Source organism: Panulirus ornatus, chromosome 20 (genome assembly GCF_036320965.1).
Source record: "Panulirus ornatus isolate Po-2019 chromosome 20, ASM3632096v1, whole genome shotgun sequence".
Lineage (NCBI taxonomy): Eukaryota > Metazoa > Arthropoda > Malacostraca > Decapoda > Palinuridae > Panulirus > Panulirus ornatus.
The window spans coordinates 28,054,685-28,081,952 of NC_092243.1; the positions used below are offsets into that span (position 1 = coordinate 28,054,685).

The following is a 27,268-nucleotide window of genomic DNA, read 5'->3' on the forward strand; positions in this document are numbered from 1 at the left end:
CTGAGGTGAGCAGCATGTATGAAGCAGCCAACATGGCGTGACTGAGGCAAGCAGCATGTATGAAGCAGCCAACATGGCGAGACTGAGGCGAGCAGCATGTATGAAACAGCCAACATGGCGTGACTGAGGTGAGCAGCATGCATGAAGCAGCCTACATGGCGTGACTGAGGTGAGCAGCATGTATGATGCAGCCAACATGACGTGACTGAGGCGAGCAGCATGTATGAAATAACCAACATGGCGTGACTGAGGTGAGCAGCATGCATGAAGCAGCCAACATGGCGTGACTGAGGTGAGCAGCATGTATGAAGCAGCCAACATGACGTGGCTGAGGCGAGCAGCATGTATGAAACAGCCAACATGGCGTGACTGAGGTGAGCAGCATGCATGAAGCAGCCAACATGACGTGACTGAGGCGAGCAGCATGTATGAAGCAGCCAACATGGCGTGACTGAGGCGAGCAGCATGCATGAAGCAGCCAACATGACGTGGTTGATGCGAGCAGCATGTATGAAGCAGCCAACATGACGTGGCTGAGGCGAGCAGCATGTATGATGCAGCCAACATGGCGTGACTGAGGCGAGCAGCATGCATGAAGCAGCCAACATGACGTGACTGAGGCGAGCAGCATGTATGAAGCAGCCAACATGACGTGGCTGAGGCGAGCAGCATGTATGAAGCAGCCAACATGGCGTGACTGAGGTGAGCAGCATGTATGAAGCAGCCAACATGGCGTGACTGAGGTGAGCAGCATGTATGAAGCAGCCAACATGGCGTAACTGAGGTGAGCAGCATGCATGAAGCAGCCAACATGACGTGGCTGAGGTGAGCAGCATGTATGAAGCAGCCAACATGGCGTGGCTGAGGCGAGGAGCATGTATGAAGCAGCCAACATGGCGTAACTGAGGTGAGCAGCATGCATGAAGCAGCCAACATGACGTGGCTGAGGTGAGCAGCATGTATGAAGCAGCTAACATGGCGTGACTGAGGCGAGGAGCATGTATGAAGCAGCCAACATGGCGTGACTGAGGCGAGCAGCATGCATGAAGCAGCCAACATGGAGTGACTGAGGTGAGCAGCATGTATGGAGCAGCCAACATGGCGTGACTGAGGTGAGCAGCATGTATGAAGCAGCCAACATGGCGTAACTGAGGTGAGCAGCATGCATGAAGCAGCCAACATGGCGTGGCTGAGGTGAGCAGCATGTATGAAGCAGCCAACATGGCGTGACTGAGGTGAGCAGCATGTATGAAGCAGCCAACATGGCGTGACTGAGGCGAGCAGCATGTATGAAGCAGCCAACATGGCGTGGCTGAGGTGAGCAGCATGTATGAAGCAGCCAACATGGCGTGACTGAGGTGAGCAGCATGTATGAAGCAGCCAACATGGCGTGACTGAGGCTATATCTGTAAGAGACCTTGATAGCCGTCACGACCCACGTGGGGCCGTGGGAGGCGTTAAGTCAAGAGATGTTTCGGGAGTGTGGTAAATTCGCATCAACTATTCATTGTCCTAGTAGCTAACTTATGATTCTGTATTTCGTTATCTCACTGATCTGGTGCTCCTCTGATCTCGTCTTCATCAGTAATATGCTATTTGTTGAATTATAACGGAAGTTTTTACATCTGTTATTAATCTAGTTTTTTCCCATATTGTCAAATGATCAGAGAGATTATTAGTTCAGCAGATGAAAACTCAAACACCAAGCCAGTTTCTACTGACCCTAATTACCAAACATAAATCTTTCTCTTTACCTAAACATTCCTCACACATATTCGTCAAAAATAACACCTGATTCACCAATCCTCTTCCATTCGATTGTTCCTCCCCAGTCTGATTCTTTGTACATGTTACCAGCTTCTCAATCACCTCTCTTCCATTCAGCTTGCCAGATTTGCCCAACTGTCTTACTCAGGTGCAACTAATTGCCTTGATATCATATAATGCCACTATACAAGCATTCCGCCAGGTAATCAGGAAGTACACCTTGAACCACACATTAACTGAAAGATGTAATCAACCCGTCAACACTGTCATCCCCTTTTTTGAGATCAATCGCAATCCTAACAATCCAGCCATGTGTCACACTTCATCTTACGCAAGGATTTCAGCCCCCACTTTCTTTTTACCGAACACTTACCATGACTCTCTCGCTTCGCACTCGACGTTCCAAATACCCCACATATGCCACTCTATCTATCATCCAACACAATCAACAGACCTTCAGAATACTAGTTCCATCCCCTTTTTTCGTCTTCTTTGCCTGTTGCCACTTCCCATTATGTTCCCATCACCGATGCTCCTGTTCTCCCCACGCTACTCATCCTCCTACATAAATTCTTATTCTCCTTGACGTTTGCTGATTCTCTCTCACCTCAACTCTCATTTGCCCTATTACTGAGCCCCTGGGCCTTCCTCTTGACCTCCTACCGTTATCACTTTCATATCTCCCAGTCAGTCTCACTCATTTCCTATACGCATCGTTCTTTTCTTTTACTTCCTCATCCCAACATTTACACCCCGTTCCCATAAGGCCACATCCACTCCTCCGTGTGCCACTTACTTCTCTCGCCCAGGTAAGCATTGCTCCCCTGAACACCTCCCATTCCTTACCGACTTCCCAAATTTCGTTTGCTCTTAACTTTTGTCATTATAAACCACATTCATCCACACAAGCCTCTTTTCCAAGTTGCCTCTCTTTTACAATCCTCTGATCACTTATATCATTTCCTCTTATCTTCAAGCCTCTACAAACTCGCACCCTCGACTTCACTAGGAAGTGATCAGACATCCCACCAGCTGCCCTTATCGGAATACGTACATGTAAGAGTCTCTATCAAGCTCATCATTTACAACATAATCCTGCCATGTCCGCTTACTAATAATCCTCCTCATCCACGTACATGTACGTATGTTTTTCTTATCAAACCAGCTGTTCCCAATCGCCAGTCATTTTTCAGCACATAAGCCTACAAGCTGTTCACCATTTTCATTTACAATGTATCCCATGGCCCCCATCTATACCCTTAAGTGCCTCATCACCCACTCTTGCATTCAGCTCACCCATCACCGTTGCTCGATTCTTTGCATCACAGTTTGCTGATGCCCTCCTTCTTTATTACTCTCGCTACCGGGTACACAGGCATTGACGATGATCCAACTCTCGTAATTCACTTTCATTTTCAAATACACATCAGCCTGGAACTTACTTCCTTGCACCCTTACACACATACTCAGGTACTTTCATCAACAATAGCACCAACTTTTTCTTTGCTCTCGCCCTTACACTAACCTCAGACTTTACTCCTTGGACATTCCCAATCATTCATCCGCATACCCTAATGATAACTTTCACTCATTGCCAGAACATCCAGGTTCCTCTCCTCCGATGTGCCATCTATCTCTCCCATTTTTTCAATCCTGTTATATCCACACAAATTCAGACACCCCAGCATGAGCCTTCGAGAATGCTGAACAACTCCTCGCTTGGCTCCCTCTTCTATTCCTTGTTTTAGAAACTTGAAATACGAGAAGCAGAAGGTTTCCGGCTCCCCACATCGGCTCTTTAGGAATAATGATTATGATATTACTATCAATGATAATCATGATTATGATATTGATGACAATAATGTTAATAGCAATAATGATAATTTCAATAATAGTAATGATAATGATAATGATAATGATAACAATGATACTAATAGTAGTAATGATAATAATACTAATAGTAATAATAATAACAATGATAATAATAATGATAATTATAATGATAATAATAATAATAATAATAATAATAATAATAATAATAATAATAATAATAATAGTAATAATAATGATAATAGTAATGTTAATAATGAAAAATGTTATGTTGACGATAATATAAGTAATGTGATAGAAATAAGACTTTTGAGGTAACTCTAAGGGGAAGACAACAGGCATTCTTTATCAAAAAATCCTTCTTCATTGATTTGATGTTCACTTCATTTATAATGACGAAGATGTACAGTTAAATAGAATAGGATTAAATTGTGTATTATCAATTCCTTCAATTCCTTTGAGAGTGGTCGTGAGCCGATAAGCATCCTCATAGGATATACATGCTAAGCTGTTTAAATAAAATGCTGCTTACCTTCACATTGTTAGCTGATAATATGGGCTGGGAGACGAGGTCATTAAGGTAATGAGGAACACACCTCCACCAAGGCCTCAGTGTTTCCTGAACCAACCAGAACAATAGGTGTTGTCTCTCCCAGGCTCCTGTGTGTGTCACGGTTTGCTCTTTCCTAAAGTCTATAGCGCCATCATGGTTTTCTGAGAGCCTTTCCATAATACACGTCTCCTGAGGTGGAAGCACAAGTCTAGTCCTACACCAGGTGAGGCCAGTACCTCTGCTCGGCCGATCATCATTTGGTGCATCAATGACCTTCATGATGGTGTTCTTAATCTCGCACCGCCTAGCGTCATGTCGAGCAGAACTTCTTGACTTGTAACATGTGGTTCATACAAAACAACTGATTCCCTACCGTGGATACACTGGTTTTCAGAGCAAACAAGGAATGCAAGAAGGGATATAGGCGCTATAACATTGCACAAATCGTATGGATGAAGAAGAATGCCAAGGAAAGAGTTTGTGAGAGCAGCCAAGAAAAAGACTTGAACAGAGAACTTATACAGGTTTAGGAAGGTTCTTTGTTATGAGACAGTAGTCTGCACCAGCGGATATATGATATGGCTTGGCCCGGCATGATTGAAAACGTTTTCATTACGAATACAGAGAAGCGCATCTCGATAAATAACAGCATGTGAACAGACAGACAGAAAGACAGACATATAGACATACATACATACAGACAGACAGACAGACAGACAGACACACACACACACACACACACACACACACACACACACACACACACACACACACATCATTGATTACCCCAGCCACACCAGTGTGTCCTGCTTCAACTTCTGTTTTTCACAACACCTCCTCTCCCGAGACGATATAGCCAAGAGAACCCAGCTTGATATCACGTATGTGGTGGTTAACTGGTTTCATGAATTATCTTTCCTATACACAGACTAAAGAAATAAATCATTATAGTGAAATGTTGATTATTCAGTCACTGAGAATCAGTCTTTCACATGCTGATAATATTGTGAAGTTCAGGGATTAATCTGGTTATTATGCACTAGGATGGTGTATGTGAGGCACCATACAGCAGACCATATTTTAAGAAGAGAGAGAGAGAGAGAGAGAGAGAGAGAGAGAGAGAGAGAGAGAGAGAGAGAGAGAGAGAGAGAGAGAGAGAGAGACAGAGAGAGACAGAAAGAGTCTTAAGTGGAGGCCCAAAACTGGATTGCATATTTGAAGCGTGGTTTAACTAGACTTGGGTATAGTGGCAATATCACATCCTTGGTTTTGTACGGAAAGTTTCTGTTTATAATCTTCCTTGCCTTTTTGGCAGCTTCATTACAATACTGGGGGAATTTGAGGTCACTGGAGACAGTGATCCCTGTGATCCCACACACTAGGGGTGTCCTTTATCTTGTGGCCCATCAGTTCATAATCACATTTTTTGTTTAGGTTTTCTACTTGTGACAGTTGACATTCATTAACTTTTAATAGCATTTGCTATTTACCAGACCATTCAATGATTTTCTCTAGATCCTGTAATCTTAGCTTATCTTCTTCACTTGATATGGCACTGGCGACCTTTGTGTCATCTGCAAATTTGGAGACTAGTTTATTTAGGCCTACATCAATATCGTTGATATAAATGATGAAAAGTATAGGCCCAAGTACGGACCCCTGGGATACCCCAGTAGTAACGTGTGACCATGGTGATGATTCAACATTCATTACGACTCTCTGCTTCCTATCACGTGACCAGGCCTCTACCCGATTTCGTATGCAGCTCGTAATCTCCAACGCCTGGACTTTGTTCATCAATTCAACATGGGAACTTTGTCGAATGCTTTATGGAAGTCCAAAACATTATATCTATTACGTTTGTCTTGTTGTGAGTATTGAATAATGTATGATAGAATTCAAGGAAGATTGTAAGACATAATCTGCGTCTTCTAAAACCCATGCTGTGTATTATTGATCAGGTTGTGTTGTTTCAGATAGGTTAGGGTTTTATCTGTATTGATCGACTCCAAACGTATACATATCAACGTGAGGCTAATAGGAAGGTAAATACCAGGCAATTCTCGGCTTTCTTATATATACATATATAGGAGTGACATGTGCCAGTATCCAACCTTGCAGTAACTATTCCTTCCTGGAGATATTTACTGAAAATTTGGGTTAAGGTTCCGGTAATTTCGTGTTTGACATTTCTAATCCCTCATGGACAGAACGGATGACGACCTGAGCTTTTATTAGGCTTCAGCTTATATTACTGTGTTAGTTCTTCTCTAACTGTGACGGTGAATTCGTGTATGGTGTGAGCGCTATCTATTACTGTCACAAAATTCGTGTCGCTGCTGTCTACTTAAATACGAACTGAAAAACTTGTTTAGGGTTGTTGCTATGCTTTTATCATCCACAATGGGTTCCCCATTCTCTTTTACTAAGGTTCCTATTCCACTCCTTATATGTTTCTTATTATTGATATATCTATAAAATCTTTAAGGATTTCTATTACTACCTCTTGCAATAGTCACTTCGTACTCACTCTTGGCAATTTTGATAAGAACTTTCACTAGTCTTCTGATCATGTTATATTTCATTGCAATATCTGTGCCATTATCCGATATCTTAAACTTATAGAGTTTATTTCTACACCTTATAGCTCTTATGATATTTTGGGAGTACCATTCAGGCTTGTTGGTTTTATTGCTTATGTCGTGCATGGGAGTGAATGTGACTTGATGGTGCATAAAATGACGCTTCAAACTGGCCCATAATTCTTTTAGGCATGAACCAACAAGGGTGAAACTCTTCACTGCGTCGCGAAGACAGGAGAGAGAGAGAGAGAGAGAGAGAGAGAGAGAGAGAGAGAGAGAGAGAGAGAGAGAGAGAGAGAGAGAGAGAGAGAGAGAGAGAGAGAGAGAGAGAGAGAGAAAGAGAGAGAGAGAGTTTATCTCCCAATCTATTTGTTAGCCACTATTTTTTTCCCCTGAATAAACTGATTTAGCTCCAGTGGTTAAAAACACGAGAACAACATGGCTGGCACCTTATACACCTCATGTCGAGGTCCGGTTACCTAGAATCATTGGACTAACAACACAGTGATACTGTGCGCCCGGGTTACAATGATGAAAATATCTATATGTCAGACCACCAGACAGTGGCTCACTCATTGGCCTCACTCGTCACCATAATAAGAATGTCGTGTAAATTTCAGATGGACACTTACAAAGCGTCGTCATGGATAAGGTCAGAGCCTCAGCGAGATGAACTGTGACCTCTTACCTGCCACCCACAAGACAAGTTAACTTTATTAATGGAAGGCGGCTGAACAACATCTCTGAGGTTCGTGTAGTTTGCTGATATTCACCACTTAATGTTAAGCTCAGATGAAATACCTGGAGTGAGGAACACAGTAATCGTCAGAGGCTACTGGGTGGTTGGGTCGTGGATCAGTGACAAAAATGTTCAATGATTCTAAATTCTGTGTGTTACTTTCATTATCTTTGTCACAAGAGATACTGTATTCATCCGTGTGCCCACAGACCTGAGAGCACTGTGACGCTCTACAAATATATTTTTGAAATACGTTCCCGTTCAATATGTCTTCAGCATACATAGAAAAATATACTGGAGTTTTTCTCAAATAGATGTCAGGTGGAGATATGAGTAGGTACACTCACGTAATTTATTATTTTTCTTACAATGATTACAGTCTAACAAGATTTTCTGGGTTTTACAATATACCTGTAAAATCGCCACCAAATGTTGCTGTCATCACGTAATAATGATATATCTATTTTCTCGTAGTCTTTGAGATATTAGTCAAAAAGAACTTGGGCAGCGACTGAAGGTTAAGTAATCATAAGTTCATGAAGACTCAAGTTGTCTTAGGGTTGTCACATTAAAAGCCTGGAATTGATCAATCACATCAAATCTTATCTAAATTCTTTATATTGCATCAAGCGGATTTCCTGAATATACTGAAATTCAAAGTTTACACTTACAAATGAGAGAACTTATATGCATTCTTATGGACTAGCATTCCACAAATTCAGCTTTCAGACCAGGTTGATGAAGTAGATAGATGATAATCTAAAGAAAGACGTAGCGATAGACCAAACTGATGACATAACACGAAATTCAAGATGAATCTTCTTAGAAGAAATGTATAGAAGTACTTTCGTAATATAAACCTGTGGATGAATAAATGAATGAACTGAACAAGAATTAGGAAGTTGTAAAACAGTAAATATGAGGCCTTTCGAAAGTAAGAATTCCTCCCTTACTCTAAACTATATAACATTATGTATTGCTCGTATGTATTTAGACAGACAGACAGACAGACACACAGACACAAACACACACACACACACACACACACACACACACACACACACACACACACTCACACACACACACACACACACACACACACACACACACACACACACACACACACATACACACCATGTCCTGCTTCAGTTTTTTCTGTTGTTCACAACATCACTTTTGACGAGATGATACAGTCAACAAACCTCAGCTTAAAATGACATATGTCTCATGAATTACCTATTACATACATTCAAGTAATGACTCTTTTACGATGAATATATTCTTATCATGAAATGCATATGATCTAACGTCACTGAAAATATTACTTGCATCTGCTCACAATATTGCGATGTTTAGGGATTAATGTGATTCTTGCTCACGAGAATGGTGTATGTGTCACTAAACAGTGGACGATATAGTGAGAAATGAGAGAGAGAGAGAGAGAGAGAGAGAGAGAGAGAGAGAGAGAGAGAGAGAGAGAGAGAGAGAGAGAGAGAGAGAGAGAGAGAGAGAGAGAGAGAGAGAGAGAGAGAGAGAGAGAGAGAATCTTTTGTTTCATTTGTAGGCCACGATTTTTCCCAGAAAAAATGATTCAGGTCTGGAGGTTGAAAATACAGGAACAACTTGCCTGACATCTTGTACACGTCTTGTCGACGTCTGGTTTCCTAGAATAACTGGACTAACAAAACAGTACTCTTGTGAGCCTGGGTTATATTGGTGAAAATATTCATGTGTTAACTCACCAGATAGAGGCACTCTCTCTGGTCTCAATCGTCACGAAAACAAGAATGACGTAAATTTGAGTCGGACACTTACAAAGCGTTATCAGCTCTATGCCTTAATAAGGCGAACTGTTACCTTCTGGTACCTGTTGGCCCAGAGGCAAATCAACCTGACTGATAAAAGCTGTTTGAAAAACATATCTGAACTTCACCTAATTAGGTAATATATAAGGCTAAATGGTTACAAATTATGAAATCTCTGGAGCTAGGAATAGAAGGACTGTCAGAGATTGACGGGTTTTGGATCACTAGCGAAAATGTTGAATGATTTTGAAACCTATATCAGATTTTTCATGAGAATGAACGAAATCAACCGTGTGCACAGATATCCCAGAGCACTACTTTCACGCATCCTATCCATATGTTCAAACCATTTCAGCCACATTCCTTAGCTCTCTCATATATGCGAATTTACCCACACACTTCATTTCCATCCCATCATTATTCATTCACTGAACCCTCCTCAGACTATCTAGCGTCCCAAATAGTCTCATTTTTCACATATCCATCCTAATATTTACTTTTTAAATCTAGGGCCCAATACTTATATCCATACAATTGTTTTGGGATTGTTATATCATCGAATATACCCATATTTCCCCAAACTCCTCAATGTTCCTTCGACCTTCGTCCCCTCGCCCACCCTCTAACTCACTTCAGCACCCATGGTTCGATTTGTTACCATATCTTCTAGGAAATCGAAGCTCTCCATTCCCCCAAGGATCTCTCCATTCAAACTTACGTTCCAACTAACCAATCTCTCACCACTGTTAAAGTTAATAATCTTACTTTTACTCACATCAGATCCCACCTTCTTCTTTCCCATACTCTCCCAAACTCTGAGACCAGGTTCTGCATTTCTTTTTCTCAATTCTGCCACCAGATGCGCGTTAACAGCAAACTCCATCTGACTCACCTCCAGAGCCCTCTCATCCCCAACAAACTGCAGGTTTATCTCTCCCTCCAAGACCCTTGTAATCACCTTATCCTCCTCTCTTCCAACTTCCACACTATCCTTACTCTGTTGATAAAATTCTTCATTGCTTTAAGTACCTTGCTTTCCTCCCACAATATTTGTTCATCACACTTTACACATATCATTTCTATCAATTCTATCAATCGCTTTCTCCAGATCCATAAATGCCATATACAAAAAAAAACTTTCTCAAGGTTTTTCTCAAAATCTCCAGAACACAAACCTGAACAACACATTTTCTATCAATCCTGACGCCACGATGTTGTTCCTGAGTATGATGCTCTGAGCATGCCACTCACTCATACACGTTAAATAATCGATCAAACCACCTCGCATGCCACTCACTCATACACGTTAAATAATCGATCAAACCACCTCGCATGCCACTCACTCATACACGTTAAATAATCGATCAAACCACCTCACTCCACAAATCATCCTCAAACATTTTATTTCTAACATCCATCCCCCTTCGCACAGCCTTATCTATAGCCCATGCCCTCAAACATACCAATCTGTGCCCTCCCAGACAACGATTTTCTTTCCATACATTCTTCAGTGCTCCCAGAACCTTTTCTCCCTCACTCATCCTATGACTCATTTCTGCTTTTATGTCCACTCGCTTTTTTATGTCCATTCGCTTTCATGTCCACTCCCACGTATCTAAAACGCTTCACTTTCCCCAGTTTTTCTCCAGTAACACTCAAACCCCGCACTGATCTGTCTCCAAACCTTGATAAATCTAATAATCTTGCATAATTCACATTTGCTCTCAACTTCCTCCTTTCACACACTCTTCCAAAATAGGTCACCAAATTCTGCAGTCTATAACTCGACTCTGCCGCCTGTATAGTATCATCAGCAAGCAAAAAGTGAATCACTTCCCAGGCCCTTTCCTCCCCTACAGACATCTAAAAAACAACTTCACTTCCTCCAGTTTTTTCCATTCAAACTTACCTTCCAATCAACTTATCCCTGAACACTACTGAACCTAATAACCTTAATCTTATTCACATTTACTCTCAACTTTCACACACTTTACCAAACTCAGCCACCAACTTCTGCAGTTTATCACCCGAATCAGCCACGAACAACAACTGACTCACTTCCAAAGCCCTCTCATTCAGAAAAGACTGCAAGCTCGCCCCTCTTTCCAAAACTCTTGCATTCACCTCCCTAACTACCCCATCCATAAACAAATTAAACAACCATGGTGACATGACGCACCCTGCCGCAAACCGACATTCACTGGGAATCAATCACTTCCCTCTCCTCCTACTCGTACACATGCCTTATATCCTCCATAACAACTTTTCACTACTTCTAGCAACTTATCTCCCACACCATATAGTCTAAAAACCTTCCACAAAGCAATTTTATCCACCCTATCATACTCTTTCTCTACATCAGCTGATGCTACATACAAATCTATCTGTTTTCTAAGTATTTTTCACATACATTCCTCAAAGCAAACACCTGATCCGCACATCCTCTACCACTTCTGAAACCACACTGTTCTTCCGCAATATGATGCTCTGTATATGTCTTTACCCTCTTAAATGATATCCTCCCATACAATTTCCCAGAAATACTCAACAAACTTATGCCTCTAGAATTTGAACACTCACCTTTAACCCCTTTGCTTTTGTAAAATGGCACTATGCATGCATTCCACCAATCCTTAGGCTCTTCACCATGATCCATACATAATTAAATATCCTTAACAACCGATCAAAAGCACAGTCGCCTCATTTTATTTTATAAATTCCATTGCAATACCTGTCGTCTTGCCGGCTTTCATCTTCCGCAAAGCTTTCACTATCTCTTGTCTGTTTACCAAACCATTCGCCCTGATCCTCTCACTTCGCACACCACCCCGACCAAAACACCCTATATCTGTCATTCTATCATCAAACACATTCAACAAACCTTCAAAATATCTACTCCATCTCCTTTTCACTTCATCACTACTTGTTATTACCACCCATATGGCCCCTTCACAGAAGTCCCCATTTGTTTTCTGGTCTGACGCATATTAATCACCTCCCTCTAAAACACTTTTTATTCTTCCTAAAGTTTAATGATACTCTCTCACCTCAACTCTCATTTGCCCTCTTTTTCACCACCTGCACCAATCTCTTGACCTCCTGCCGCTTTCTTCCATACATATCCCAGTCACTGACAGTACTTCTCTACAAAAATCGTCCAAACAACTCTCTCGCCTCTCTTTTCACTAAAAAATCTTACTTCTTCATTCCACCATTCACTATCCTTTCTAATCTGCCCATCTCTCACCTTTCTCAGACCACATGCAACTTTTGCGCACGCCATCACTGCATTACGAAATGCATCCCATTCCTCCCCCACTCTCTTTACATAATTTGCTTCCACCACTCTCTTCTCCCCAAGATTCTTACTTCTTTTCTGAATACCTCTCTCTCTCTCTCTCTCTCTCTCTCTCTCTCTCTCTCTCTCTCTCTCTCTCTCTCTCTCTCTCTCTCTCTCTCTCTCTCTCTCTCTCTCTCTCTCTCTCTCTCTCTCTCTCTCTCTCTCTCTCTCTCTCTCTCTCTCTCTCTCTCTCTCTCTCTCTCTCTCTCTCTCTCTCTCTCTCTTTACGTATTTATCTATTTACTAAAATTTGTCGCTGTTAGCGAGGTAGAGCAAGGAAGCAGACCAAAGAAGGACCCAACCCACCCACAGACTCATGTATATACATACATATCCACATAAGCACAAAAACATACCGATACGTTTCAACGTATACATATATATACATACACAGACGTATACATACAGGTACATAATTCAGACTGTCTGCCTTTATTCATTTCCGTCGCCATCCCGCCACACATGAAATGACAACCCCCTACCTCCGTATGCGCGCGAAGTAGCGCAAGGAAAAGACAATAAAGGCAACATTCGTTCACACTCAGTCTCTAACTGTCATGTATAATGCACCGAAACCACAGCTCCCTTTCCACATCCAGGCCCCACAAACATTCCATGGTTTGCCCCAGACGCTTCACATGCCCTGGTTCAATCCATTTACAGCACGTCGACTCCGGTAGACCACATCGTTCCAATTCACTCTATCCCTTGCACGCCTTTCACCCTCTTGCATGTTCAGGCCCCGATTGCTCAAAATCTTTTCCACTCCATCTTTCCACCTCCAATTTGCGCTCCCACTTCCCTTCGTTCCCTGACACATATATCCTCTTTGTCAGTCTATCCTCACTCATTCCCCTCCATGTGACCAAACCATTTCAACACACCCTCTTCTGCTGTCTCATCCACACTCTTTTTATTACCACACATCTCTCTTACCTTTTCATTACTTACTCGATCAAACCACCTCACACTACATATTGTCCTCAAACATCTCATTTCCAACACATCCACTCTCCTCCGCACAACTCTATCTATAGCCCATGCCTCGCAACCATATAGCATTGTTGGAACCAGTATTCCTTCAAACATATCCTTTTTTGCTTTCAGAGATAATGTTCTCGCCTTCCAAATTTTTTTCAACGCTCCCAAAACTTTCGCCCCCCCCCACTCTGACTTACTTCCACTTCCATGGTTCCATCTGCTGCCAAATCCATTCCCAGATATCTAAAACACTTCACTTCCTCCAGTTTTTCTCCATTCAGACTTACCTCCCAGTTGACTTGTCCCTCAACCCTACTGTGCTTAACAACCTTGCTCTTATTCACATTTAATTTAAGCTTTCTTCTTGCATACACTTTACCAAACTCAGTCACCAGCTTCTACATATTCTCACCCGAATCAGCCACCAGCACTGTATCATCAGCGAACAACAACTGACTCACTTCCGAAGCCCTCTCATTCACAACAGATCGTATACTTGCCCTTCTCTCCAAAACTCTTGCATTTACCTTCCTAACAACCCCATCCATAAATAAATTAAACACCCATGGAGACATCACACACCCCTGCCACAAACTTACATTCACTGAGAACCAATCACTTCCCTCTCTTCCTACTCTTATACATGCCTTATATCCTCGATAAAAACTTTTCACTGCTTCTAACAACTTGCCTCCCACATCATATATTTTTAATACTTTCCACAGAGCATCTCTATCAACTCTTATCATAAGCCTTCTCCAAATCCATGAATAGTACATTCAAATCCATTTGATTTTCCCAGTATTTCTCACATACATTCCTCTAAGCAAACACCTGATCCACACATCCTCTACCACCTCTGCAACAACAGAGCTCTACCCCCATTCTAATGCTCTGTACATGCCTTCACCCTCTCAGTCAATACCCTCCCATATAATTTACCAGGAATACTCAACAAACGTATACCTCTGTACTTTGAACACTCACCTTTATCATAGTGTCTTTGTACAATGGCACTATGCATGCATTCCGCCAATACTCCGGCACTTCACCATGAGTGATACATACATTGAATATTATCACCAACCAGTCAACAACACAGTTACCCCCTTCTCTGATAAATTCCACTGCAATACCATCCAAGCCCGCCTTCTTCCCGGCTTTCATCTTCCGAAAAGCTTTCACTAGCTCTTCTCTGTTTACCAAACCATTCTCCCTGATCCTCCCACTTCGCACACCACCTCGACCAAAACATCCTATACCTGCCACTCTATCATCTAACACATTCAACAAACCTTCAAAATGCTCACTCCATCTCCTTCTCACATCACCACTACTTGTTATTACCTCCTCATTTGCCCCCATCTCTGATGTTTCCATTTGTTCTATTATCTTACGCAATTTATTCACCTCCTTTCAAAACTTATTTCCATTTTTCCTAAAATCTAATGAAACTCTCTCACCCCAACTCTCATTTGTCCTCTTTTTCACTTCTTGCACCTTTCTCTTGACCTCCTGCCCCTTTCTTGTATACATCTCCCAGTCATTTGCATTATTCCCCTACAGAAATCGTGTAAATGCTTCTCTCTTCTCTTTCACTAATAATCTTACTTCTTCATCCCATCACTCACTACCCTTTCTAATCTACCCACCTCCCATGCCTTTCATGCCACAAGCATCTTTTGCGCAGGCCATCACTACTTCCCTAAGTACATCCCATTCCTCCCCCACTGCCTTTACGTCCTTCGCTCTCATTTTTCTTCATTATGTACTCAGTCTCTCCTGGTACTTCCTCAAACAAGTCTCCTTCTCAAGCTCACTTACTCTCACCACTCTCTTCACCCCAACATTCACTCCTCTTTTCTGAAAGCCTTTACAAATCTTCAACTACGCCTCCACAAGATAATAATCAGATATCACTCCATTTGCACCTCCCAGCATATTAACATCTAAAAGTCTCTCACGCGCCTATCAATTAAAGGCGTTATCCAATAACCCCCTCTGCCCATCTCTCCTACTTACATACGTATACTTACGTATATCTCTCTTTTTAAACCAGATATTCCCAGTCACCAGTCCTTTTCCAGCACAAAAATCTACAAGCTGTTCACCATTTCCATTTACAACACTGAATACCCTATGTACACTAATCATTCCCTCAACCGCTCTCACATCTCCTGACACACACTCATCTGCTCCTAAAACACTTGCCTCTCATGATGTTTTTCTCATGCCCAGGTGCATAGGCACCAATAATCACCCATCTCTCTCTATCCACTTTCAGTTTTACCCATGTCAATCTAAAGTTTACTTTCTTAAACTCTATCACATACTCCTACAACTCCTGTTTCATTAGTTATTCTACTCCTTCCTTTTCTCTTCTCTCACCACACCCTGACTTTACTCCCTAAACATTCCCAAACCACTCCTCCCCTATACCCTTAAGCTTCCTTTCACTCAGAGCCAAAACATCCAGGTTCCTTTCCTCAAAAATATTACCTATCTCTCCTTTCTTCTCATCATGTTTACATCCACACATGTTTAGACATCCCAGTCCGAGCCTTCCAAGAGGATGAGAACTCTCCGCATGACTCCTTCAGCTGTTTCCTCTTTTAGAAAGTTGAAATACAAGGAGGGGAGGTTTTCTAGCCCCTCGCTACAAATATATATATATATATATATATATATATATATATATATATATATATATATATATATATATATATATATATATATATATATATATATATATATATATATATATATATATATATATATATATATATATATATATATATATATATATTTATATATATATATATATATATATATATATATATATATATATATATATATATATATATATATATATATATATATATATATATATATATATATATATATATATATATATATATATATACATATAAATATATATATATATATATATATATATATATATATATATATATATATATATATATATATTTTTTTTTTTTTTTTGCCGCTGTCTCCCGCGTTTGCGAGGTAGCGCAAGGAAACAGACGAAAGAAATGGCCCAACCCAACCCCATACACATGTATATACATACGTCCACACACGCAAATTTACATACCTACACAGCTTTCCATGGTTTACCCCAGACGCTTCACATGCCCTGATTCAATCCACTGACAGCACGTCAACCCCGGTATACCACATCGATCCAATTCACTCTATTCCTTGCCCTCCTTTCACCCTCCTGCATGTTCAGGCCCCGATCACACAAAATCTTTTTCACTCCATCTTTCCACCTCCAATTTGGTCTCCCTCTTCTCCTCGTTCCCTCCACCTCCGACACATATATCCTCTTGGTCAACCTTTCCTCACTCATTCTCTCCATGTGCCCAATCCATTTCAAAACACCCTCTTCTGCTCTCTCAACCACGCTCTTTTTATTTCCACACATCTCTCTTACCCTTACGTTACTCACTCGATCAAACCACTTCACACCACACATTGTCCTCAAACATCTCATTTCCAGCACATCCATCCTCCTGCGCACCACTCTATCCATAGCCCACGCCTCGCAACCATACAACATTGTTGGAACCACTATTCCTTCAAACATACCCATTTTTGCTTTCCGAGATAATGTTCTCGACTTGAACACATTCTTCAAGGCTCCCAGAATTTTCGCCCCCTCCCCCACCCTATGATCCACTTCCGCTTCCATGGTTCCATCCGCTGCCAGATCCACTCCCAGATATCTAAAACACTTTACTTCCTCCAGTTTTTCTCCATTCAAACTCACCTCCCAATTGACTTGACCCTCAACCCTACTGTACCTAATAACCTTGCTCTTATTCACATTTACTCTTAACTTTCTTCTTTCACACACTTTACCAAACTCAGTCACCAGCTTCTGCTGTTTCTCACATGAATCAGCCACCAACGCTGTATCATCAGCGAACAACAACTGACTCACTTCCCAAGCTCTCTCATCCCCAACAGACTTCATACTTGCCCCTCTTTCCATAACTCTTACATTCACCTCCCTAACAACCCCATCCATAAACAAATTAAACAACCATGGAGACATCACACACCCCTGCCGCAAACCTACATTCACTGAGAACCAATCACTTTCCTCTCTTCCTACACGTACACATGCCTTACATCCTCGATAAAAACTTTTCACTGCTTCTAACAACTTTCCTCCCACACCATATATTCTTAATACCTTCCACAGAGCATCTCTATCAACTATATCATATGCCTTCTCCAGATCCATAAATGCTACATACAAATCCATTTGCTTTTCTAAGTATTTCTCAATACATTCTTCAAAGCAAACACCTGATCCACACATCCTCTACCACTTCTGAAACCACACTGCTCTTCCCCAATCTGATGCTCTGTAAATGCTTTCACCCTCTCAATCAATACCCTCCCATATAATTTACCAGGAATACTCAACAACCTTATACCTCTGTAATTTGAGCACTCACTCTTATCCCCTTTGCCTTTGTACAATGGCACTATGCACGCATTCCGCCAATCCTCAGGCACCTCACCATGAGTCATACATACATTAAATAACCTTACCAATAAGTCAACAATACAGTCACCCCCTTTTTTAATAAATTCCACTGCAATACCATCCAAACCTGCTGCCTTACCGGCTTTCATCTTCCGCAAAGCTTTCACTACCTCTTCTCTGTTTACCAAATCATTTTCCCTAACCCTCTCACTTTGCACACCACCTCGACCAAAACACCCTATATCTGCCACTCTATCATCAAACACATTCAACAAACCTTCAAAATACTCACTCCATCTCCTTCTCACATCACCACTACTTGTTATCACCTCCCCATTTGCGCCCTTCACTGAAGTTCCCATTTGCTCCCTTGTCTTACGCACTTTATTTACCTCCTTCCAGAACATCTTTTTATTCTCCCTAAAATTTAATGATACTCTCTCACCCCAACTCTCATTTGCCCTTTTTTTCACCTCTTGCACCTTTCTCTTGACCTCCTGTCTCTTTCTTTTATACATCTCCCACTCAATTGCATTTTTCCCTGCAAAAATCGTCCAAATGCCTCTCTCTTCTCTTTCACTAATACTCTTACTTCTTCATCCCACCACTCACTACCCTATCTAATCAACCCATCTCCCACTCTTCTCATGCCACAAGCATCTTTTGCGCAATCCATCACTGATTCCCTAAATACATCCCATTCCTCCCCCACTCCCCTTACTTCCATTGTTCTCACCTTTTTCCATTCTGTACTCAGTCTCTCCTGGTACTTCCTCACACAAGTCTCCTTCCCAAGCTCACTTACTCTCACCACCCTCTTCACCCCAACATTCACTCTTCTTTTCTGAAAACCCATACAAATCTTCACCTTAGCCTCCACAAGATAATGATCAGACATCCCTCCAGTTGCACCTCTCAGCACATTAACATCCAAAAGTCTCTCTTTCGCACGCCTATCAATTAATACGTAATCCAATAACGCTCTCTGGCCATCTCTCCTACTTACATAAGTATACTTATGTATATCTCGCTTTTTAAACCAGGTATTCCCAATCATCAGTCCTTTTTCAGCACATAAATCTACAAGCTCTTCACCATTTCCATTTACAACACTGAACACCCCATGTATACCAATTATTCCCTCAACTGCCACATTACACTCCTTTGCATTCAAATCACCCATCACTATAACCCGGTCTCGTGCATCAAAACCACTAACACACTCATTCATCTGCTCCCAAAACACTTGCCTCTCATGATCTTTCTTCTCATGCCCAGGTGCATATGCACCAATAATCACCCATCTCTCTCCATCAACTTTCAGTTTTACCCATATTAATCGAGAATTTACTTTCTTACATTCTATCACATACTCCCACAACTCCTGTTTCAGGAGTACTGCTACTCCTTCCCTTGCTCATGTCCTCTCACTAACCCCTGACTTTACTCCCAAGACATTCCCAAACCACTTTTCCCCTTTACCCTTGAGCTTCGTTTCACTCAGAGCCAAAACATCCAGGTTCCTTTCCTCAAACATACTACCTATCTCTCCTTTTTTCACATCTTGGTTACATCCACACATTTAGGCACCCCAATCTGAGCCTTCGAGGAGGATGAGCACTCCCCGCGTGACTCCTTCTTCTGTTTCCCATTTTAGAAAGTTAAAAGAAAAAAAAAAAAAAGGCAGATTCGAGAGGCAGGACAAGATCTTTTGGAGGATTTTAAGGAGAGAAAGACTAAAGTTAGAGAAAAAGTGGATGAAATTATTGAGCGTGAGAACATCTGGACAGTACCAAACTTCTTATGTGTGAGTCGCATTGCTATTTCCCCTGTGCTCTTCCACTTAGTTCTTTCTGCAAATTACAATTTGGCTCTTGGATTCTTCATGTTTGCTGGCTTCACTGATTTGATTGATGGCTGGATTGCACGAACATTCCCTGGGCAAGCCTCAAATCTTGGAAGCTTTCTTGACCCACTGGCAGATAAAGTTTTGGTTGCTTCATTGTTTCTGTCTCTTACATACATTGGGCTCATCCCCTCGAACAATTTTCCGCTACTTTGATGCTACTCATGCAACAGCAAAACTGGCACCAACAGCGCTAAGTAAAGTTAACACTGCAATACAATTAGGGCTCATCACAGCATCCTTGGCTGCCCCAGTCTTCTCCTTTACTGACCACTACCTCCTCAAAGCTTTTTGGTGGCTGACAGCAGCAACAACATTGAGCTCTGGAATCAGTTACATCTTCTCACGGGACACATATAAATTCTTGAATAACATGAATAAGCCTCCTGAAAAGTAAATGTGATCTGGGTATTTTGCCCCTGTAACCTCACTCTCTTGGTGGCCTGCAGATGATGAAAGTGCAGAAATAATTGCACCTTTAGCAGAATAATTGTAACAACTTGCAGTAAGAGTGGGATCATTTTCTTTAATTCTATCCAATAATTTCAGTTGCTATATTCTATGCAGAAGTGTTTTCATAAGTAAAGAGTGTCGTTTATAACATGACAACAGTTTGTTAACACAAAAGCTGAAAAGGAATCAAAGAATTTATTTGAACAATCAAACAATTATGAAAACATGATGGATTGTTAAACCTTAATCAGTTTGATGAGTGTTAGTCATTTATTGAGTGCATGGTCAAAATGATTTTGAAAGCTCAAGCAACAAGTCACTAGTAGGACTTTGGAACTTACGGAAGATTGTTGCTTCAGTGTTCACTTTTGAACCTTACGTGAGTGAGAAACAGTGAATAAGTATTTCATTTCAAGCTGGAAGTTTCAGTTTTCTAAATTGTTTCTTACATTTTTCATATGTATATATATGTATGTGTGTGTGTGAGTGTGTATATGTGCGTATGTATGTGTATGTGTGTGTATGTGTATATATACATATACATATATATATATATATATATATATATATATATATATATATATATATATATATATATATATATATATATATATATATATATATATATATATATATATATATATATATATATATATATATATATATATATATATATATTATCCCTGGGGATAGGGGTGAAAGAATACTTCCCACGCATTCCTCGCGTGTCGTAGAAAGCGACTAGAGGGGACGGGAGCGGGGGCCAGAAATCCTCCCCTCCTTGTATTTTTTTTTTTTTTTTTATATGTATATATATATGTATACGTTGAAATGTATAGGTTTAACCCAAATGCTTCACGTTCCCTGGTTCAATCCATTTACAGCACGTCGACCCCAGTATACCAAATCGTTCCAATTCACTCTATATCTTGCACGCCTTTCACCCTCCTGCATGTTCAGGCCCCGATCGCTCAAAATCTTTTTCACTCCGTCACTCCACCTCCAATTTGGTCTCCCACTTCTCCTCTCTCCCTCCACTTCTGACACATATATCTTTTTTGTCAATCTTTTCTCACTCATTCCCTCCATGTGACCAAACCATTTCAAAACACCCTCTTCTGCTCTCTCAACCACACGCGAATGTCCCAACCCACCCACATAAACATGCATATAACATACACGTCCACACACGCACATATACATACCTATACATTTCAACGTATATATATATATATATATATATATATATATATATATATATATATATATATATATATATATATATATATATATATATATATATATATATATACATATATATATGTACATACACAAACATGCATTTATACACATGTATATAATTCATACTTACTGACTTCAATCATTCCCGTCGCCACCCCGCCTCACATGAAATGACAACTCCTTCACCCTGTATGCGCGCGAGGTAGCCTTAGGAAAAGACAACAGAGGTCACATTCATTCACACTCAGTCTCTAGCTGTCATGTATAATACACCGAAACCACAGCTCCCTCTCCACATCCTGGCCCCATAAAACTTTCCATGGTTTACCCCACACGCTTCACATGCTCTGGTTCAATCCATTGGCAGCACGTTGACACCGGTATACCACATCGTTCCATTTCACATTATTACTTGCACGCCTTTCACCCTACTACATGTTCAGGCCCCGAACGCTCAAAATCTTTCTCACCCCATCTTTCCACGTCCAATTTGATCTCCAATTTCGCCTCGTTCCCTCCACCTCTTACACATACATCCTCTTTGTCAATCTTTCCTCACTCATTCTCTCTATATGACCAAGCCATTTCAAAACACCCTCTTCTGCTCTCAACCACACTCTTTTATTACCAAATATATCTCTTAACCTTTCATTACTTACTCGATCAAACCACCTCACACCACATATTTTCCTCAAACATCTCATATCTAACACATCCACCCTCCTCGGTGACATTTTATCTGTAGCCCACGCCTCGTAACCACATAACATTTTTGCTTTCCGAGATAATGTTTTCGCCTTCCACACATTTTTCAACGCTCCCAGAACCTTCACCCCCTCCCCTCGCTGTGACTCACTTTGGCTTCCCTGGTTCCATCCGCTGCCAAATCCACTCCCAGATATCTAAAACACCTCCCAATTAACTTGTCACTTAACCCTACTTTACCTAATAACCTTGCTCTTATTCACATTTACTCTCAGTTTTCTTCTTTCACACACTTTTCCAAACTCAGTCACAAGCTTTTTCAGTTTCTCATCCGAATCAGCCACCACCGCTGCATCATCAGCGAACAACAACTGACTCACTTCCCAGCCTTCTCACCCACAACAGACTGCATACTTCTGTTCTCTCCAAAACTCTTGCATTCACCTTCCTAACAAACCCATTCATAAACAAATTAAACAACCATGGAGATGTCACCCACCTCTGCCGTAAATCGACATTCATTGTGAATAAATCACTTTCCTCTCTTCATACTCGGACACATGCCTTACATCCTTGATAAAACCTTTTCACTGCTTCCATCAACTTTCCTCCCATACCATATATTCTTAATTCCTTCCACAGACCATCTCTATCAACTCTATCATATGCCATCTCCAGATCCATAAATGTTACATACAAATCCATTTGCATTTCTAAGTATTTCTCACAAACATTCTTCAAAGCAAACACTGATCCACACATTTCCACCACTTCTGAAACCACACTGCTCTTCCCCAATCTGATACTCTGCACATGCCTTCACCCTTTCAAACAATATCCTCCCATATAACATCTGTAATTTGAGCACTAACCTTTATCCCCTTTGCCGTTGTACAATGGCTCTTTGCATGCATTCCGCCAATCCTCAGGCACCTGAATACGAGTCATACACCTATTACATATCCTTACCAACGAATCAACAACACAGTCTATCCCTTTTTTAATGAATTCCACTGCAATACCATCCAAACCCGCTGCCTTGCCAGCTTTCATCTTCCGTACAGCTTTAACTACTTCTTCTCTGTTTACCAAATCATTCTCCCTAACCCTCTCACTTTGCACAATACCTCGACCAAAGCACCCTATATCTGCCACGCTATCATCTAACACATTCAACAAAGCTTCAAAATACTTATTTCATCTGCTTCTCACATCATCACTACTTGTTATCACCTCCCCATTAGCCCCCTTCACCAATGTTCCCATTTGTTCTCTTGTCTTACGCACTTTATTTACCTCCTTCCAAAACATCTTTTTATTCTCCCTAAAATTTGATGATACTCTCTCACCTCAACTCTTATTTGCCCTCTTTTCACCTCTTGCACCTCCTGCCTCTTTCTTTTATACATCTCCCACTCATTTGCATTATTTTTTCAGCAAAAATCGTCCATATGCCTCTCTCTTCTCTTTCACTAATAAGTGACTTCTTCATCCCACCACTCACTACCCTTTCTAATCTGCCCACCTCCCACGCTTCCCATGCCACAAGCATCTTTTGCGCAAGCCATCACTACTTCCCTAGATACTTTCCATTCCTCCCCCACTCCCCGTACGTCCTTTGCTCTCACCTTTTTCCATTCTACACTCGGTCTCTCCTGGTACTTTCTCACACAAGTCTCCTTCCAAAGCTCACTTACTCTCACCATTCTCTTCACCACAACATTCTCCCTTCTTTTCTGAAAACCTCCACAAATCTTCACCTTTGCCTCCACAAGATAATGATCAGACATCCCTCCAGTTACACCTCTCAGAACATTAACATCCAAAAGTCTCTCTTTCGCGCGCCTATCAATTAACACGTAATCCAATAACGCTCTCTGCCTATCTCTCCTACTTACATACGTATACTTATGTATATCTCTCTTTTTAAACCAGGAATTCCCAATCACCGGTCCTTTTTCAGCACACAAATCTACAAGCTGTTCACCATTTCCATCTACAATACTGAACACCCCATGTACACCAATTATTCCCTCAACTGCCACATTAATCACCTTTGCATTCAAATCACCCAATACTATAACCTGGTCTCGTGCATGAAAACTACTAACACACTCACTCAGCTGCCCCCAAAACACTTGTCTCTCATGATCTTTCTTCTCATGCCCAGGTGCATATGCACCAGTAATCACCCATGTCCCTTTATCCACTTTCAATTTTACCCGTATAAATCTAGAGTTTACTTTCTTACACTGCCACATACTCCCACCACTCCTGTTTCAGGAGTAGTGCTACTCCTTCCCTTACTCTTGTCCACTCACCATCCCCTGACTTTACTTCCATAATTTTCCCAAACCACTATTCCCCTTTACCCTTGAGCTTTGTTTAACTCAGAGCCAAAACATCCAGGTTCCTTTCTTCAAACATACTACCTATCTCTCCGTTTTCCTCATCTTGGCTACATCCACACAAATTTAGACAAGCCAATTTGATCTTCCGAGGTGGATGAGCACTCCCCGTGTGACTCCTTCTTCTGTTGTATATATATATATATATATATATATATATATATATATATATATATATATATATATATATATATATATATATATATATATATATATATATATATATAACATATATAATATATATATATATATATATATATATATATATATATATATATATATTTTTTTTTTTTTTTATACTTTGTCGCTGTCTCCCGCGTTTGCGAGGTAGCGCAAGGAAACAGACGAAAGAAATGGCCCAACCCCCCCCATACACATGTACATACACACGTCCACACACGCAAATATACATACCTACACAGCTTTCCATGGTTTACCCCAGACGCTTCACATGCCTTGATTCAATCCACTGACAGCACGTCAACCCTGTATACCACATCGCTCCAATTCACTCTATTCCTTGCCCTCCTTTCACCCTCCTGCATGTTCAGGCCCCGATCACACAAAATCCTTTTCACTCCATCTTTCCACCTCCAATTTGGTCTCCCTCTTCTCCTCGTTCCCTCCACCTCCGACACATATATCCTCTTGGTCAATCTTTCCTCACTCATTCTCTCCATGTGCCCAAACCATTTCAAAACACCCTCTTCTGCTCTCTCAACCACGCTCTTTTTATTTCCACACATCTCTCTTACCCTTACGTTACTTACTCGATCAAACCACCTCACACCACACATTGTCCTCAAACATCTCATTTCCAGCACATCCATCCTCCTGCGCACAACTCTATCCATAGCCCACGCCTCGCAATCATACAACATTGTTGGAACTACTATTCCTTCAAACATACCCATTTTTGCTTTCCGGGATAATGTTCTCGACTTCCACACATTTTTCAAGGCTCCCAAAATTTTCGCCCCCTCCCCCACCCTATGATCCACTTCCGCTTCCATGGTTCCATCCGCTGACAGATCCACTCCCAGATATCTAAAACATTTCACTTCCTCCAGCCTCTCACCATTCAAACTCACCTCCCAATTGACTTGACCCTCAACCCTACTGTACCTAATAACCTTGCTCTTATTCACATTTACTCTTAACTTTCTTCTTCCACACACTTTACCAAACTCCGTCACCAGCTTCTGCAGTTTCTCACATGAATCCGCCACCAGCGCTGTATCATCAGCGAACAACAACTGACTCACTTCCCAAGCTCTCTCATCCCCAACAGACTTCATACTTGCCCCTCTTTCCAAAACTCTTGCATTTACCTCCCTAACAACCCCATCCATAAACAAATTAAACAACCATGGAGACATCACACACCCCTGCCGCAAACCTACATTCACTGAGAACCAATCACTTTCCTCTCTTCCTACACGTACACATGCCTTACATCCTCGATAAAAACTTTTCACTGCTTCTAACATCTTGCCTCCCTCACCATATATTCTTAATACCTTCCACAGAGCATCTCTATCAACTCTATCATATGCCTTCTCCAGATCCATAAATGCTACATACAAATCCATTTGCTTTTCTAAGTATTTCTCACATACATTCTTCAAAGCAAACACCTGATCCACACATCCTCTACCACTTCTGAAACCACACTGCTCTTCCCCAATCTGATGCTCTGTACATGCCTTCACCCTCTCAATCAATACCCTCCCATATAATTTACCAGGAATACTCAACAAACTTATACCTCTGTAATTTGAGCACTCACTCTTATCCCCTTTGCCTTTGTACAATGGCACTATGCAAGCATTCCGCCAATCCTCAGGCACCTCACCATGAGTCATACATACATTAAATAACCTTACCAACCAGTCAACAATACAGTCACCCCCTTTTTTAATAAATTCCACTGCAATACCATCCAAACCTGCTGCCTTGCCGGCTTTCATCTTCCGCAAAGCTTTTACTACCTCTTCTCTGTTTACCAAATCATTTTCCCTAACCCTCTCACTTTGCACACCACCTCGACCCAAACACCCTATATCTGCCACTCTGTCATCAGACACATTCAACAAACCTTCAAAATACTCATTCCATCTCCTTCTCACATCACCACTACTTGTTATCACCTCCCCATTTACGCCCTTCACTGAAGTTCCCATTTGCTCCCTTGTCTTACGCACCCTATTTACCTCCTTCCAGAACATCTTTTTATTCTCCCTAAAATTTACTGATAGTCTCTCACCCCAACTCTCATTTGCCCTTTTTTTCACCTCTTGCACCTTTCTCTTGACCTCCTGTCTCTTTCTTTTATACTTCTCCCACTCAATTGCATTTTTTCCCTGCAAAAATCGTCCAAATGCCTCTCTCTTCTCTTTCACTAATACTCTTACTTCTTCATCCCACCACTCACT

General features: G+C 41.2%; 1 protein-coding gene across 1 annotated transcript; it reads left to right on the plus strand.

Annotated features, from left to right (window-relative positions):
• Positions 1-916: 916 nt before the first annotated feature.
• LOC139755734 (probable cardiolipin synthase (CMP-forming)) lies at positions 917-20,432 on the plus strand. Its single transcript, XM_071674366.1, is given in 4 exon segments — positions 917-948; positions 4,545-4,674; positions 19,777-20,153; positions 20,155-20,432. Coding segments are annotated over 4 exon segments (807 nt in total). The 3' UTR covers positions 20,423-20,432.
• The last annotated feature ends 6,836 nt before the right edge of the window (positions 20,433-27,268 follow it).